At 56.4% G+C, this 13,910-nt stretch overlaps 1 protein-coding gene across 1 annotated transcript in view; it reads left to right on the top strand.

Moving 5' to 3' along the window:
* FOXF2 (forkhead box F2) overlaps positions 1 to 1,490 on the top strand; it is a 4,357-nt gene extending 2,867 nt beyond the window's left edge. The window contains exon 3 of the mRNA XM_007452111.1: positions 1,324 to 1,490. Coding sequence (XP_007452173.1) covers positions 1,324 to 1,490 — 167 coding nt within the window. The remainder of the gene's footprint in view (positions 1 to 1,323) is intronic.
* Positions 1,491 to 13,910: the final 12,420 nt, after the last annotated feature.

Raw genomic sequence — 13,910 nt, 5'->3', positions numbered from 1 at the left:
CCCCGCGGGGCTAGCTGGCGTCTCCCAGGCCGGGCCGCTGCCGACCGAGAGCCCAGGGCCCCTCGAGGAGCCGGGAGGCCGAGGAGGTGCCCCGAGCGCGCGCTCCCAGCACGACGCCCGGGCGGCCCAGGCCTGCTTGCTCGGGGAGGCCCCTCGGCCTCTCTGCCTCCTGAGAACGTTTCAAGGTCCTTCGGTCCCATCAAAGCGCCGGGCCCGCCGGCTAGAGATGAGGGAAGCGCCACCGCGAGGTGCTTTAACGCGGGGGCAAGCGCACCTGCGCGGCAGCGACGGCTCACGTCGGGGCGCGCGTTTGGCCACAGTCGGTGTTGCCGGGCGCTGATCGCGGGGCCGCCCGGTGGCTCAGCGAGCGCTGGACGCGGGCGGACGAGGCGCCGCGGGCCGCCGGGTAGGGTATTCACGCGCGCAGAACAACCCGGCCCTGCACCCGCGTGGGCGGGCGGTCCCCGCCGCGCACGCGAGACTAGAAAGGCCTCGGGGAAAAGGGCCCAGCCCAGCCCCGAGAGAGGCCCGGGCCGGGAGAAGCGCGGGGCCCAGCGAGCCGGAAGCCCAGCCAACTGCACCCCCGGGCCGGAGGCGCCGAGAAAGCAAAAGCAAAAGTCGGCTCCCGGAGGCCTGGCTCAGGCCCGGGGAGAGGCTGCGGGCCGGCCCGGCTCTCCCAAAGGCTCCCCCGCGGCAAAGGGGCCGCAGCAGAGCTCTCACCCAAGGGCAGGTCCTGCTCCGGGGGTCCCGCTTCCCTCCAGGCGCGACCCACAGAGATGCGCGCGTTTGTTCTCGGCCCTTCTCTGGCCGTGGGACTGTTTTCTGTCACCCCCCTGGCGCGCAGGGCCTGCTCCTCGGAGCCGGCTAGTTGGTTGGGAGCTGAGGCAGGGGGGCTCGAAACCACAAGCGAGGGAGACCGTGGTGTTTCGGGGGCAGGGGCTGGGCCTCGGCAGCACCGGCGGGAGCCCTGCGGGCAGGGACCGGGCGCAGGGCCTGGGGCCAGGGGCTGTTGGAGCCCCGCGCAGCCTCCGGGAGTAACAGACCCCCGGGCACAGAGAGCCTGGCCTCGCGGGGACTGTGCTCTGCGGCCCCGTGTAAACCAAAGGAGACCCCATACCGGGATTCCAGAGTTGTCCTGTGGCCTTCAGTTTGAAACTCAGAAGCTTCTGGGGCTGGGTTTCCTCTCCCAGCTTTACCGCAATAGACAAAAAGACAGGCCAACCCCGTTGGAGTCAAAAGTTGAATTAAGTTTTCAAACATTATGTGCCCTGTCCTCAGCGGAAGAAACGTTTCTGAAAAGTTTTCTTTTCTCCCTCCTTGCAGTGGGGCTGCCCCGATACCAGCACCACTCCACGCCGGTGTGCGACAGGAAAGACTTCGTGCTCAACTTCAACAGCATCTCCCCCTTCCACCCCTCGGCCGGCGGCCCCTACTACCATCACCACCACCACCAGAGCGTCTGCCAGGACATTAAGCCCTGTGTCATGTGAGCGGAGGGAGGGGCCGGGCCAGGCCCTGTCGCCCCTGGGGCGAGGCTGAGGTGGACTCCCAGAGCAGCGTGGCTGCAAGTAGCACATCAGTCACTTACCCAGAGTCCCCAGGCCAGGCAGGCATCCTGCACTGATGTTTGTCTGCCGTTGGCACAAGGACAGCCCCAAGGTAATGCCCCGAATTCGTGCAGGCTCCCAGAGAAGGGAGAACTTCGCTCCTTGGCCGAGATGGTGAGAACTCACCACGCGGAAAACACAAGCATGGGAACTCTGGGGGGTTCCCTTGCCTTCAGTAATCAGGGTCTGAAACACGCAGAGGGGCTGTGTGCGTGTGTTTCTTTGTCTATGGAAAATGTGTGTGCTTTTCTAAAAGGCAGTGCCGAGCACAAGATTTCAAGAAAGCCTCATCTTGTTGCCTGGCTCAGTGGGAGAGCTGTGTTTTACCAAACACTACCTTTGGATACAGGTGCCAAAGAACATTATCAAGGAAGTATTTAGCAACAATTTGTCTAGTTTAAGAAAGTGGTCTTCAGTATTGTGACAATACAACGTTTTTTACAAGGTTGTTTTCTACCATCATAGTTTAAAGATATGTTTATGACCTTTGTGTATACTCACACTTTGCTTGTATTTTAAAAGGAGGATATATTTGCACTTACGTATACTTTTACAGTTTGCCAAACTATTTTGATGTAAAATTTTTTCAATAAAATGTATATAACAAATAGTTGCTGGGGGATCTCTTTCCTCCACGGGCATCCGATCGCCAGGTCTCCTCACCAGCGGGCAGTGCAACTCTATACTGGGCGGGCTTTTTTTTCTAAGTCATGTAATTGACGTGGTGTGGGGTCTGCGCCTTGAGCAGCACAGGCGGGGCTCTGATTGTGGGTCTTCTCAGGAGAGAAAAGAAGAAACATTTTCTATTATTTCTTTCCTTCACCCTCGCTCTTTCTGGCTAAACAAAAAACAGAAGGTGAAAGGAGCTTAAAAGCAAACCAGGCAAGATAAAGGCTTGAGGAAAGCAAGTTTCCTGCCCCCTTTATTGCCTTTCTTGTGCGCACGGCGACTTCTGCCCTTTGCTCTATTTCCCTTCGCCACCAGCACAGGGTGCAGTGATGGGGCAGAACATCACCCGGGGCTGCCCTCGGCCCGGCCGGGCTCCGAGCAAGGGGTAGTTGCCCAGTGCCCAGTGCCCGGCTCCTTGGGTGGCCGTCAGATCCCCTCGTCTAGAGGGGGAAGCCCGTGGAGGGTGTGGGCAGTCCCCGAGCATCAAGGACAGAAGCAGGACAAGATGTCTGCCGCCCTCCGGTTCAGGCACAGCGGCCGCGGCCCCCACTTGTCTCCCTGTCAGTCACTCTGCTGCCTCCTCTCCCTCGCAAGGGAGTGATGCTTTCCCTCGGGATTCCCTCCGAGCCCTTTCCTTTCTCGCTTGGTTTCCTGAGGCTTCCCAATCACAGCTGCTACAGGCAGAGCTGCTGAAGCTCTGGACAAAAAAGAAAGGAAACAGGCCGATGGGCATCAGCCCCACCTGGCTGACCAGCCCCGCAGACTCACGGGCAGCGCTGGAAACTGTGGACCCGAGAGCGAGCAGAGAGGTTCTCCAGGTCTTGCTTTTGCTTTTCAGAACTTGCCTTCAAGTCTCATTCCCTGCAAGCACTGTCTCTCAGTCACCAGGAACGGATACCGCTGGGTGGGCGTCTCCCACACAGGGATTTTGTATTCCGAGTGAGTGTCAGTCCAAAGACGGTCTCAGTAAAACATCTTGTTTTGAAAAGTCCTAACCATCTGCCTAATCTTTAGGCTTCCTTTCTATATTTTCCAAAATTAAGCAGGGATTTAAACGTTTGTTGTGTCCCATTATCACATTTGCATTTAAATAGGGATTTTTTTTCTTTTATTCGGGGCTACTTGGGGGCTGCTATAAATTATGAAGTCAGTCTCAGAGTTTGCTCTGACCACAGTGCTGTGTTTACATTCCTTCCGAGGCAGCCGGCATGGTCGTAATTTATATCCTAAACACTTGCACGTAACTTGTTTATACGGAGAATGACAGGACCTGGGAGGGAAGGCTGTGGCCGCCGGGCCTCGGCGAGCCCAGCGCGCCCCCTAGTGGTGCGAGGAGGCCCCGCGCATGGAGATGCAGGGTCCTTTATCCTATGCAGGAACTTTCGCAAAATGACCTGTTTTGTGGCGCTTTTTCCTACTCCTCCGACGTGGGGACGCCGGTCCGCTTTACAGATCCGCACAGGCGGACCTCGGAGATACTGTGGGCTTGGCTTGAGACCACCACAATAAATACTGCAATAAAGTGGGTCACACAAATTTTTGGTTTCCCCAGGCATATAAAAGTTATGGATACACTGTGCTGGAGTCCAGTAAGTGTGCAATAGCATTATGTCTAAAATACAATGTGCAGACCTTAATTTTAAAATGCTTTACTGCTAAAAAATGCTAAACTTCGTCTGAGCCTTCAGCGAGTCACAGTACTAATATCAAAGATCACTCATCACAGATCACCATAATAAATATAATAATAAAAAAGTTTGAAATATTGCAAGAATTACCAAAATGTGACACAGAGACACAGAGTGAGCAAACGCAGTTGGAAAAAAATGATACCTTTTGCATGGCTCTATGCAGGGTCGCCACAAATCTTCACTTCGTAAAAAATGCTCACTATCTGGGAAGCCCACTAAAGTGAAGCCCAATAAGAGGTGTCCCTGCACTAGGTCCTGGCTGCAGGGGTCCAAGCCATGGTCCCTGATTCTGGTTCCTTTCACACGTGCTCCCCAACGTCACATACAAGACCTTTGCACCTGGAGTGGCAGACACAGGTGCGGTGGCCCCAGTGTATCGGAGTCGCTTGGAGGGCCAGTGGAGCACAGGCTGCTGGGTCCATCCCTCCACCCCCCCACCCCCCCACCCCGTTTCTCATAAGTGCATCTGGGGCAGGGCTCCAGAGTCTGCATTCCCAGTAAGCTCCCAGTTGATGCTGACAGCGTTGGTCCAGGAACCACACTTTGAAAACCACAGGTCCAGGAGCGCAGTTTGAATTATGGATATTTTACAGGTTCAGATGGGCGGGTGTTAAGGCTTGTGCATTCATTAGTTAAGCAAAGATCTGAAAAGGTTTTTCAAAAATAGTTTGTCCACAGAAAAACTATGATGGATTACTCTGTGATGGATTACTGACCCCTGGGAAACATAAGGCCTAATTTTGAGCCCTGCACCAAGAAGTAGAAACTCCCCATTTTTATTCAAAACAATGATATGTCTTGTTTTATTCTAGTAAACTTTGCAAAGAAAAGTCAGGTGGAATCACTAAAGTCTATCCACCTCGGTACTGTGAGTCTGGGTGTGTACACAGCAGTGATGTCACAGTTCTCCAGATGGAGGGAGGTGGTGATTGGAGCAGGCGGGAAAAGGAATTCCTTTATTGGTGATAAAATCTTTAGAGGGTGGAACAGAGAGAGAGCAGAGGGGGGCTGCGACCTCAGTGACCCCCAGATACAGATGGGTCAGGCAGGACCCGGGGCGGGGGGGCGGGGAGGCGGGGAGAGGGAGAGACGGAAAGAGAGAGAGGAGAGATCTGCAGAGGAGTGTCTGAAAATATCTCAGGAGTTCCTGTCCCGAGGTGAGCAGAGAAGCCTTTGAAGCTGGGCTGCCATCCTGTGAGGCCACCGCCATCTCCCCAGGCCTCCAGGGCCAAGGCATTGGTTGTGAAGCCCACGTACTTATGTTTTCCTTGGCTTCTGCCTGGATTCTGGGGAAGTAAGTGAATTCTCTAGCTGTGCGTGCTCAAGTTTTCTGAACTGCTGCAGCAGCGTCCAGAGCATTTGGGGAGAATCATCTTGACTTATGTTTTAGAAAATGGAAGTCCGATTTCTGGGGGAAATCTTCAGGTATTAGATGGAATTAGCGCCTCCTTTCCAAAAGAAAAACCCCTTTGTAGATTCCTATCTACCTAATTACTGTGCATCATGGTGATTAATTCAAAACAGGCACCAGCTTATTTAGCATGGAAATATATTTTAATATATTTGATCAGAACGGAAATACATTTTACCAAACCTGTCTCCGTGAAACCCTATCTGAGCAAAAGGACAAACACCCCAGTTGCAGACGCTGAGCCAGGGAAGGCCACAGCTCACGGACGTCAAGCTCAGTTGGGAAAAAATGAAAGTGCTGGCAGTTCTTTTGGAGCTCAGAGCGCCCTGGGTCCACAGCAATTGTCTCTTGGGTCCCCGGGGGACGCGAGGGCCCCAGGGCTGGACCGCCAGTCCTCTCCGCCCGAGTGTGTGGGAGAGAAAAAGGGGCCCGGGGGCAGCAGGGAGGCTGACGCCCTCCAGGCATTCCCGCCGCAAGGGCCCCCTGCCACCCCCCAGCCCAGGAGCTGCTGTCTCACAGGCAAAGAGACATGGAGGGCGGCCTTGGCTACGGCCAGGCGGGGACTCTGTCCCCCGACGGCACTGCGCAACCCAGAACGGGCGGAACTCCTTGGAATCACAAGCTGCTCCCATTTTGGTGAGTCTAGGGGGCCTCTGTTTTCCATTTCATCTTCGATCCCCGAAGGCAGCCCTCGGCTGCATCACTGGCACTTTGCCCACCAGGCGGTGTCCCCTCACTGGCGGCTCCTCGCCCCTGCGTGACCCCTGTCAGGGGTTCCCTCACTCTGTCCACACCAGCAATGAACAGGCAGAAGCAGCAGTAAGTCGTGTGGGGTGAGTGGCTGAACCACAGGACGACCCCTGCTAACGGCTATTCTTCAAGAAGGAAAAGAACCTCCATCAGGAAAGAATCACTTTACTGGGTTGAAATTCCAGGTGACCAGGCTGGTCTTTGGTCCAGAAGGAGCAGGTCAGTGGCTGTTACTCACTGATTTGTACACACAGCGGTGGGTCACAGCCCCAGAGCCTGGCAGGGGGACCTGGGGAGCTTTAAAACCCACCCAAGTCACCCCCGGCCAGCAAAGTTGGCTCCCCGGGGGGCCTGGCCTCGGCGGTGCCCAGAAGGCCCCCAGCTGCCTCGGCTGTTCAGGCGGGATTGACAACCGCTAATGAACGCTATCTTGTTTATGTTTCACAGAAATCCTTTAAGGAAGGCCTTATCGTCACGGGCTTGCAGAAGAGAAAAGGCTGCCCAGCTGTGTTTAGCTGGGGTCCACACCAGTGCCCTGTCTGTAAAGCAAGGGTCCCCCACCCTGGCACACCGCCTGCCACCTGAGCAGCTTCGGCAGATCTGTGCCCAGCCCCCCGCGTGGTCACGCAGCATCTCCTACGGGCGGACAGGGCGACTCTGGCCCCTGCTCCCCGCAGGGAAAGGGGACACTGCCCCGCGGCCGCCAGGTGTAACTTCACAGTAATCAGTTACTGCAGTTCTTCCTGAGTTGGGGTGGGAGAGGCACAGAGGAGGGGAGGATGGGTAGGGGGCGACAAGGGGAAGGACCAGCCAGGAGAGACTGAGGCCCTCCCCCTCCCCTGGGCTGCCTGGGCTGGCCCAACCAGGCTGTGCCGACCCACAGCATCAGTAAGGACGCAGGGTCCCCAGCCCCTGTGCACCAGCAATAGGGGCCAAGTAGGGGATCCCGCCACTGACTGGGAGAGCCAAACAAAGGCTGCCTGGTGCCCAGGCCAGGAGCATCAGCGCCAATGCTTAAAGAGCACACATGGGCAGACGGGCACACACACATATACATGTAGACGTACAGACGCACATGGTCACACTTAGACAGACGCACCCATAGACACACATGGAGACATATAGACGCCTACACAGTCTTCTGTTCAGTTGGGGTCCCAACCCCAAGTACTGAAATGCTGACATTTGATTACACCTGCCATCTTTCCAAATCTCCAAATTCACCACAACAGTTCAATAACCACCTTCTGAGGTTTCCTTTTCTAAGGCAGGAATTTCCCCCTCCTCTAATTCTAGAAGCATAAAAACAGCCTCTTTTCAATTGTTGCTTTTGTTTTCACAGGCTAAGCTGAGCCCCCTGCCAAAGGCAAGTCCACAGGCTGGAACCACGGCGCAGGGCAAAGTTGTTTAAGACACGAATGGCACTTGGAGGGGCCCCGGCCACCCCTCGAAGGGGCGAGGTCCACGTGGGCTTTGCACCATCCTCCTGTGAGCACTTGGCGTCCCCTGTGACGATGAGAACAGGTCTGGGCAGGGGGGAAGACCTCTTTCTTTTGGATGAACATTCTTCACAACAGGCCCCAAGCCCCGAGAGGAAGCAGGCAGGTGGCGGGCAGGGGGACCTCCGTTTAGGTATGAGTCAACCAGTGAACTTCTGACACCAGCTAAAGATGCTACCCCAGCCTCGGGGGTTCGCTGGTAGAGGCAGCTGGCCTGCAGACAAACAAAAGCCCGCAGACAGTCCCGTCCCGACAGTGGGGCGAAACCCTGTTCCTTTGCCTGCCCTGGAACTCGCTCCTGGAGAAAGTTCACACACTAAGGAAAATATCCCCAGAGGTCTTCAGACGGCCTCTCCCACTGGCGTCCGTGAGTCCCTCCGCCGAGCAGCAGCCTGACTCCCTGCACAGAGACAGACGGGCAGAGCTCACTGGACCCTAGCCCTGCTGCTGTGGCATCGCTTACATTGTCTGGGCCTCCGTTGCCTAACCTGGGCAACAGGGTCCTGGTACCCGTCTCCACTGTTGATGATTACAGGGGCTACAGAGCAGCTAGGTCCTGGCACACGGTGCAGAGAAGCAGGGTCTGGTACAGGTGTAGAAGGCCCAGCCTTCGCCGTGGGGATGGTCCTGAGCAGGGACAGAAGGACGGCTGTGTCCAGTGGCTGCGCAGGGCGGGTTGTAAGGCTATTGTCTTAGTTTGCTGGGGCTGCCGTAACAAAGTGCCACGAATCGGGTGGTTTAAACAACAGGAATTTGTTTTCTCACAGTCCTGGGCCAGAAGTCCAAAACCAAGACGTTTCGAGGGGCTGGTTCCTCTGAAGCCTCCCCTTGGCTTGTAGACGCCGCCTTCTCCCTGTGTCTTCATGTCATCTTCCCTCTGTGCATGTCTGTCTCTGTGTCCCGATGTCCTCACGCTATAAGGACCCCAGTCACATTGGATCACGGCCCACCTAGTGACCTTACTGTGAATTGATTACCTCTGTAGAGACTCCATCTCCCAATAAGGCCACCAGGGGATTAGGACTCCAACGTGACTTTGGGGACACAATTCATCCTGTAACAGCTGTAAACCAAGCTCACAGCTGAACAGAAACACACTTGATTTCTTACGGTTCCCACCACCTCCACTGTCCAGGCAGCTCCAGGCTGAGCCAGCTCTCCGAAAGATGCTGAGGGGAGCTGGGCCATCCAAGCGTGGCCTTCCCCTCCATCTACCCCCTGAGTGGCCAGAAGCTAGGTTTTGTTTCCTTTGGGGAGCAGAGTCCCCCCCACCCACCAGCCTGCCTGCATTCTTTGGGCAGAGCCTCCCAGATATGACCCCACCATTCCCTGGGGGCATGCTAGCCCTGAAGCTGCATCAGACGCAGGCCCCGCATCCAGGATCACACCTCCCAAAAGAGAAAGGCTGGGGAAAAGGCTCTTTCCCCTTCTGGAGCCTGCCTGCATTCTTTGGGCAGAGCCTCCCAGATATGACCCCACCATTCCCTGGGGGCATGCTAGCCCTGAAGCTGCATCAGACGCAGGCCCCGCATCCAGGATCACACCTCCCAAAAGAGAAAGGCTGGGGAAAAGGCTCTGTCCCTTTCTGAACTGGGGAAGAGCCAGTGTCATGAGCACAGTGTCATGAAGATGGAGTGTTAGGAAGAGCAGCTGGCGGGCCCCCGACGCATGATCCGTGGTCCTCAACATAGTCCTTGAGGTTCAAGTTACTAAACCCGTTTCCTAGATGACCAATTTGCTCACCATTATACCAGTAACTGGGAGGGCTGAACTCCCAGCCTGGATCCACCCTGCTCCACACATCTGACCTGGGGGGGTCGGCAAAGAATGCGGGAGGGGGGCAGCCACAGGGGAGGGGTCTCAATGGAGGGCAGACAGGCCCAGCGTGCCAGGGCATCTGGCAATCCACGAGGTGCCCGTGGTGCGTCAGGGCATGTGTTCAGGAACCTCCAGGGCACAGCCCAGACCATGCAGACACCCCATTCTCATCACACAGGAAGGAATGGACCCCGGGAGGGCCTCCAGGGCTCCCCGCACCCGGCCCAAGCTCCCGTGAGAACCTGCACACGTCAGCCCCGGATGTCCCACTGTCGGCGTGACGGCTGTCTGGGATCTGAGCTGAGCGGGTTCTGAGCCACCCGCAAGCCAGCTTCTCACCCAGAGCCAGGGCCTCGGCAGGACGCGCAGGCCTGGTGGGAGGGGCGGTGGGAGCCGCGGCCCCTCTGAAGGCTGCTGCCGGGAGAGGAGGGCTGGCCGCCACGTGCGGGGTCTCGCCCAGACCCACAGGGACTCAGACTCCGCTGCCCACGTCTCCTCTGAGAGCTGCAATGTCCCCACAGGCCCAGGGACAAGACCCGCCCTGGGAGGGACCCCTGGGAGGGGCCCAGCCGATGCCCCCCGGGAACGAGCCCTCCTGCCGGTCCTGCACCGAAGCCCAGCGGCAGCTCCGCCAGCCTCCCTGCCGCCCTTCCAGGACCAGAGCGGAGGCTGAGTCACTGAGGGCTTTAATTTGGAAAACAAGATCACAAAAGCGAGAAAGAAACCGCAATTCTATTAACAATCACATGCAGAACGAGGTCAAAGTTACAACTTTCATTTTTCTTCCCCAAATTCAGTGCTGGCATTAGATGAGGCTTTTCAGAGTTTCCAAGGGAAGGAGAGGTAATGGCAGGGGAACGTGGAAGGTTCGTTCTGGGACTTTGTTCCCGTTACCAGCAGAGCACAGATGAAAAAGTCAAATCTGATTTAACTGTTGGGGGCAGGACAGGCTTTTCAGAACAGATGAGGGTACAGGGATGCTCTCTCAGGCACTGAGAGCCTGAAAGCAAGCCGGTCCTGGTGGGAAAGAGCTCAAGGTGCAAACGATGCCCTCCAGGCCGCAGGGCTGGCTACCTGGGCCCTGAGGGAGGGTGGGAGACCGGGACCCTCGTGGAGCCGTGCCTTGAAGACCACCCGGTTCTTGCAGTTTTTAACAGCAGCCCCTGACCCTCCGGCAGAAGCCCAGCACGGGGCAGCGGCGGCTTTGTTGTCCCGCCTTCCTGCCGCCCTCTTCCGAAGGCCGCCTCTGTCACTGCGTTGTTTGATATTTTCAGATCCGGCCTGAGGCAGATGATGGGGCCACAGGAGAATCCTTCAGGGTGTCTTGTTTGGTTTGGAAATATTTAAATGTCTGCTGCATTTCCTCTGAGAGGGGAAGAGCCAGGGCCTGGGGGATAGCCCTGCCCTCTGGCCTAGCCTGCCCAGCGCCCTCTGCCTGCACCCACCCTTGGCACCCAGGGACACTGCAGCCCGCCCAGACGCCACCCACGACCTCTTTGCAGGCAGCTGACCCAGCTCGTCACTCTTTTTAAGCCAACGTAGCAATCGTTCACGATTACAGAAACCTCCTCGGCTCCTGGAAAAATCACCCGCACGGTATTAAGCTCCGTGGTGAGACACATGTTTTCCATAGATTTTAAATGCTAGTGGCCACTGCAGATGAACAGAGCCTTTGAGAACGAAAAGCGTGTAATTAAGACATAATCTCTCCTGCTTTGTAACACATGAAGCTGTAAATGGCTACGGAGACTGATTCAGTTCTCCCCTTCCCCTTGGCACGTGAGTGCCCCACGGGCCACGGGAAGCCACAGGTTCTAAGGCCTCGGTGACCGTCACCACGTCCCAGCCCACGACCAGGCCGATTACAGCCCAGGGCACGCCCCTCCTGGCTCTGAGATTGACACGAAGGCCCCCGTCCGAGCCCCGTCTGTCTAGACAGACAGAGGGACGTGAGAGAGCAGGATCTGAGGCTGATTGACTGAGATGTAGTGAAATAGTGATCGAGGCAAAGGCTGGTGGTAAAGGAGGTCTGACTGCAGACACACTCGGGTCACCACCCCCAGCCTGCCTCGGGAGGGGGAAGGCACAGCACGGTTTTCCCATGTTCTGCCTTTGTCGTGTTAAAGGCTCTTCACTCTGTGCCTCTCCAGGTGGGGGGCATCCCATCATTTCCCGTTTCTCCAGGCGGAGGGGCCACCCGGGCCGTGGCTGATCTCCAAACCCCTGGCTTCGCCCCCATGGCCCATGCAGAGTCTCTGCACCGAGGTTCATGCCGGAGGCTTGCTGTTGCTTAATCTCGCTGTTGAAGTCTTAGCAGAAGCCCTCTTTACGAAGCGACGTTCAGGAGAGATTTCCAAGATGTGCAGCTCATCTGGCCCACGTTGCACCCTCCCCACGCCAGCCCACCCGAGAGCTGAGGGCCTGGGAAAGACGCATTCACACGTGTGGAGTCGCCGCGCTGAGTGGTGCCCGGGCCGAGGGACGCTGCAGGGACGACGCGCTCGGCGGACGGGGGGCGGTTGGTAAGGACAGGACGCGTCCCCCTCCACTGGGCAGCCCGCCAGCACTGCTTTGCTTCTAACCCATGAACTTGGAATCACAGGAGCGGTGGACACATCTAGCTCCGGCCACAGGAAGATTCCCGAGCTGCCCCCTCTGGCCGCCAGCCCCACTTGGTCTGTAGCTCGCAGGCCCTAGCGCCCTCCCTCCCCCAACTTCCTCTCTCCTGTTAAATTCATCTCTGCAAGCGGCCCCAGCCTTTCTTTCTTTGTTTTTTCTCCTTATCTTGGAATGCTTCTGTTTTAATTTTTAGCTTTGTGACTCGTTATCGTATGTTTTAAATTGTACTCCAGTTCTTTATGGACACGTTCATATCCCAGACGGGCAGGGGGTCCGCTGGTACAGAGAGTGACAACTAAGCCCCCCCGGCCCTGCCCGACCCTCACCCCCAGCAGGCAGTCGCAGGGCCAACCTGCACACGTATAAGCATAAAGGTGTGAACGAATTTTTATCATTTCGGTGTGCACCAAAACTAAAGTTTTCACCAGCTTCCCAGCTGGTTATTTCGTTCTCATTCTCGTGCACTTGCCGATAAGACCTTAGAGGTCTTGCTGAAAAGAGCTGTGAGTGTTCTGTAAAAGCACACACATGCCCACAAAATTGCTTTCCTAGTGTGCAGAAGTGGACTGCATCTTTTCTGCCTGAACGGTTACCAGACAGCTCAGATTCAACATCCAGAAAGAGAGCAGAAGCCGTGGAGCCCACTGCAGGGGAGGTGGGTCCCAGAGAGCCCAGCCAGAGGAGGGGACCCCGGCTGCGGCCTGTCCCCCTCGGCCCGCTAGGATCTGTGGGCCGCAGGGAGGGTGCTGTGGGAGGGAAGCTAGGATTTACGCAGTAAGAGGGTGAAGCTTCACATGGACACAGATGCCAGGGGCAGGGTCTGCACCAGCGGCACGAGGAAGGAGCGGACGGGCTGCCCCAACCCCGACACCCACTCCCCCAGGCAGCAGGCGCTCCGGGTGCAGCAAGCATCCGAGTCTGAACACACCAAGACCTCGGATGACAGCGACCTCGCGGACTCTTGATGAAACGATCCCCCGAGTCCCCGCTGACCACGGACATGAGCACCCCGTCTCCATGGCAGCCACTGACCAATCGTCATCCCACTCAGCGCTGGCTCACCCTCCCCGTTGAAAAGGGAGATGTTTGCCACGGGGCTGCTGCCATCGCCGCCCCCCGGGGCATCGCTGCCTCTGCGAGGCCAGAGCCACCGGGCCGCGGGGGAGCTCAGCCAGCTGACAAAGCGGCCAGGACGCCGCGCGGCTTCAACTCGTCACCTCCTTTCTCTTCTCCTCACTTTTCCGATCCAAAAGTTTCACTGCTTCTGGGATCCCATGTGACTGAGAGGGCGCGCGGACGAATTCCTAAGCCCATAACTTAAGCTCCTCAAAAGCTACTGTTTTCACTCATCGTTACAAAATTGTTTTAAACATTAATTAAAGCTTGAAAAAAAGAAAACAAATCACCTAGAACCCACACTTTCAGCGATTTCAACAACGGGCACAGAAGGAACAAGAAGGGGCCGGAGCGGCTCAGCGGGAGCCCTGCCCTGCGGCAGCCGGTGCTGGACGGGCCACAAATCCAAACTATTATGTAAAATCTCCCACTTTTTAAATATTGGCTCATAGTATTTTTTTAAACACCAAGCCCTCTAAATTATATACCAGCTTTGGTATATAATTTTGCATCCACACGAAGCGTGAACAGAAGAAATCGGGGAGCCTACATATTTTTGCAATTTCATTTATTTACTTATTTTTTAATGAAAGCTTCTTTCTTTCTTTCTTTTTCTTTCTTTCTTTCTTTCTTTCTTTTTGGCTGTGTTGGGTCTTCGTCTCTGTGCGAGGGCTTTCTCTAGTTGCGGCGAGCGGAGGCCACTCTTCATCGCGGTGCGCGGGCCTCTCAC

Source organism: Lipotes vexillifer, unplaced genomic scaffold (genome assembly GCF_000442215.2).
Source record: "Lipotes vexillifer unplaced genomic scaffold, Lipotes_vexillifer_v1.1 scaffold1162, whole genome shotgun sequence".
In the NCBI taxonomy this organism is placed as follows: Eukaryota; Metazoa; Chordata; class Mammalia; order Artiodactyla; family Lipotidae; genus Lipotes; species Lipotes vexillifer.
This window is presented reverse-complemented; position numbering and strand designations above follow the sequence as displayed.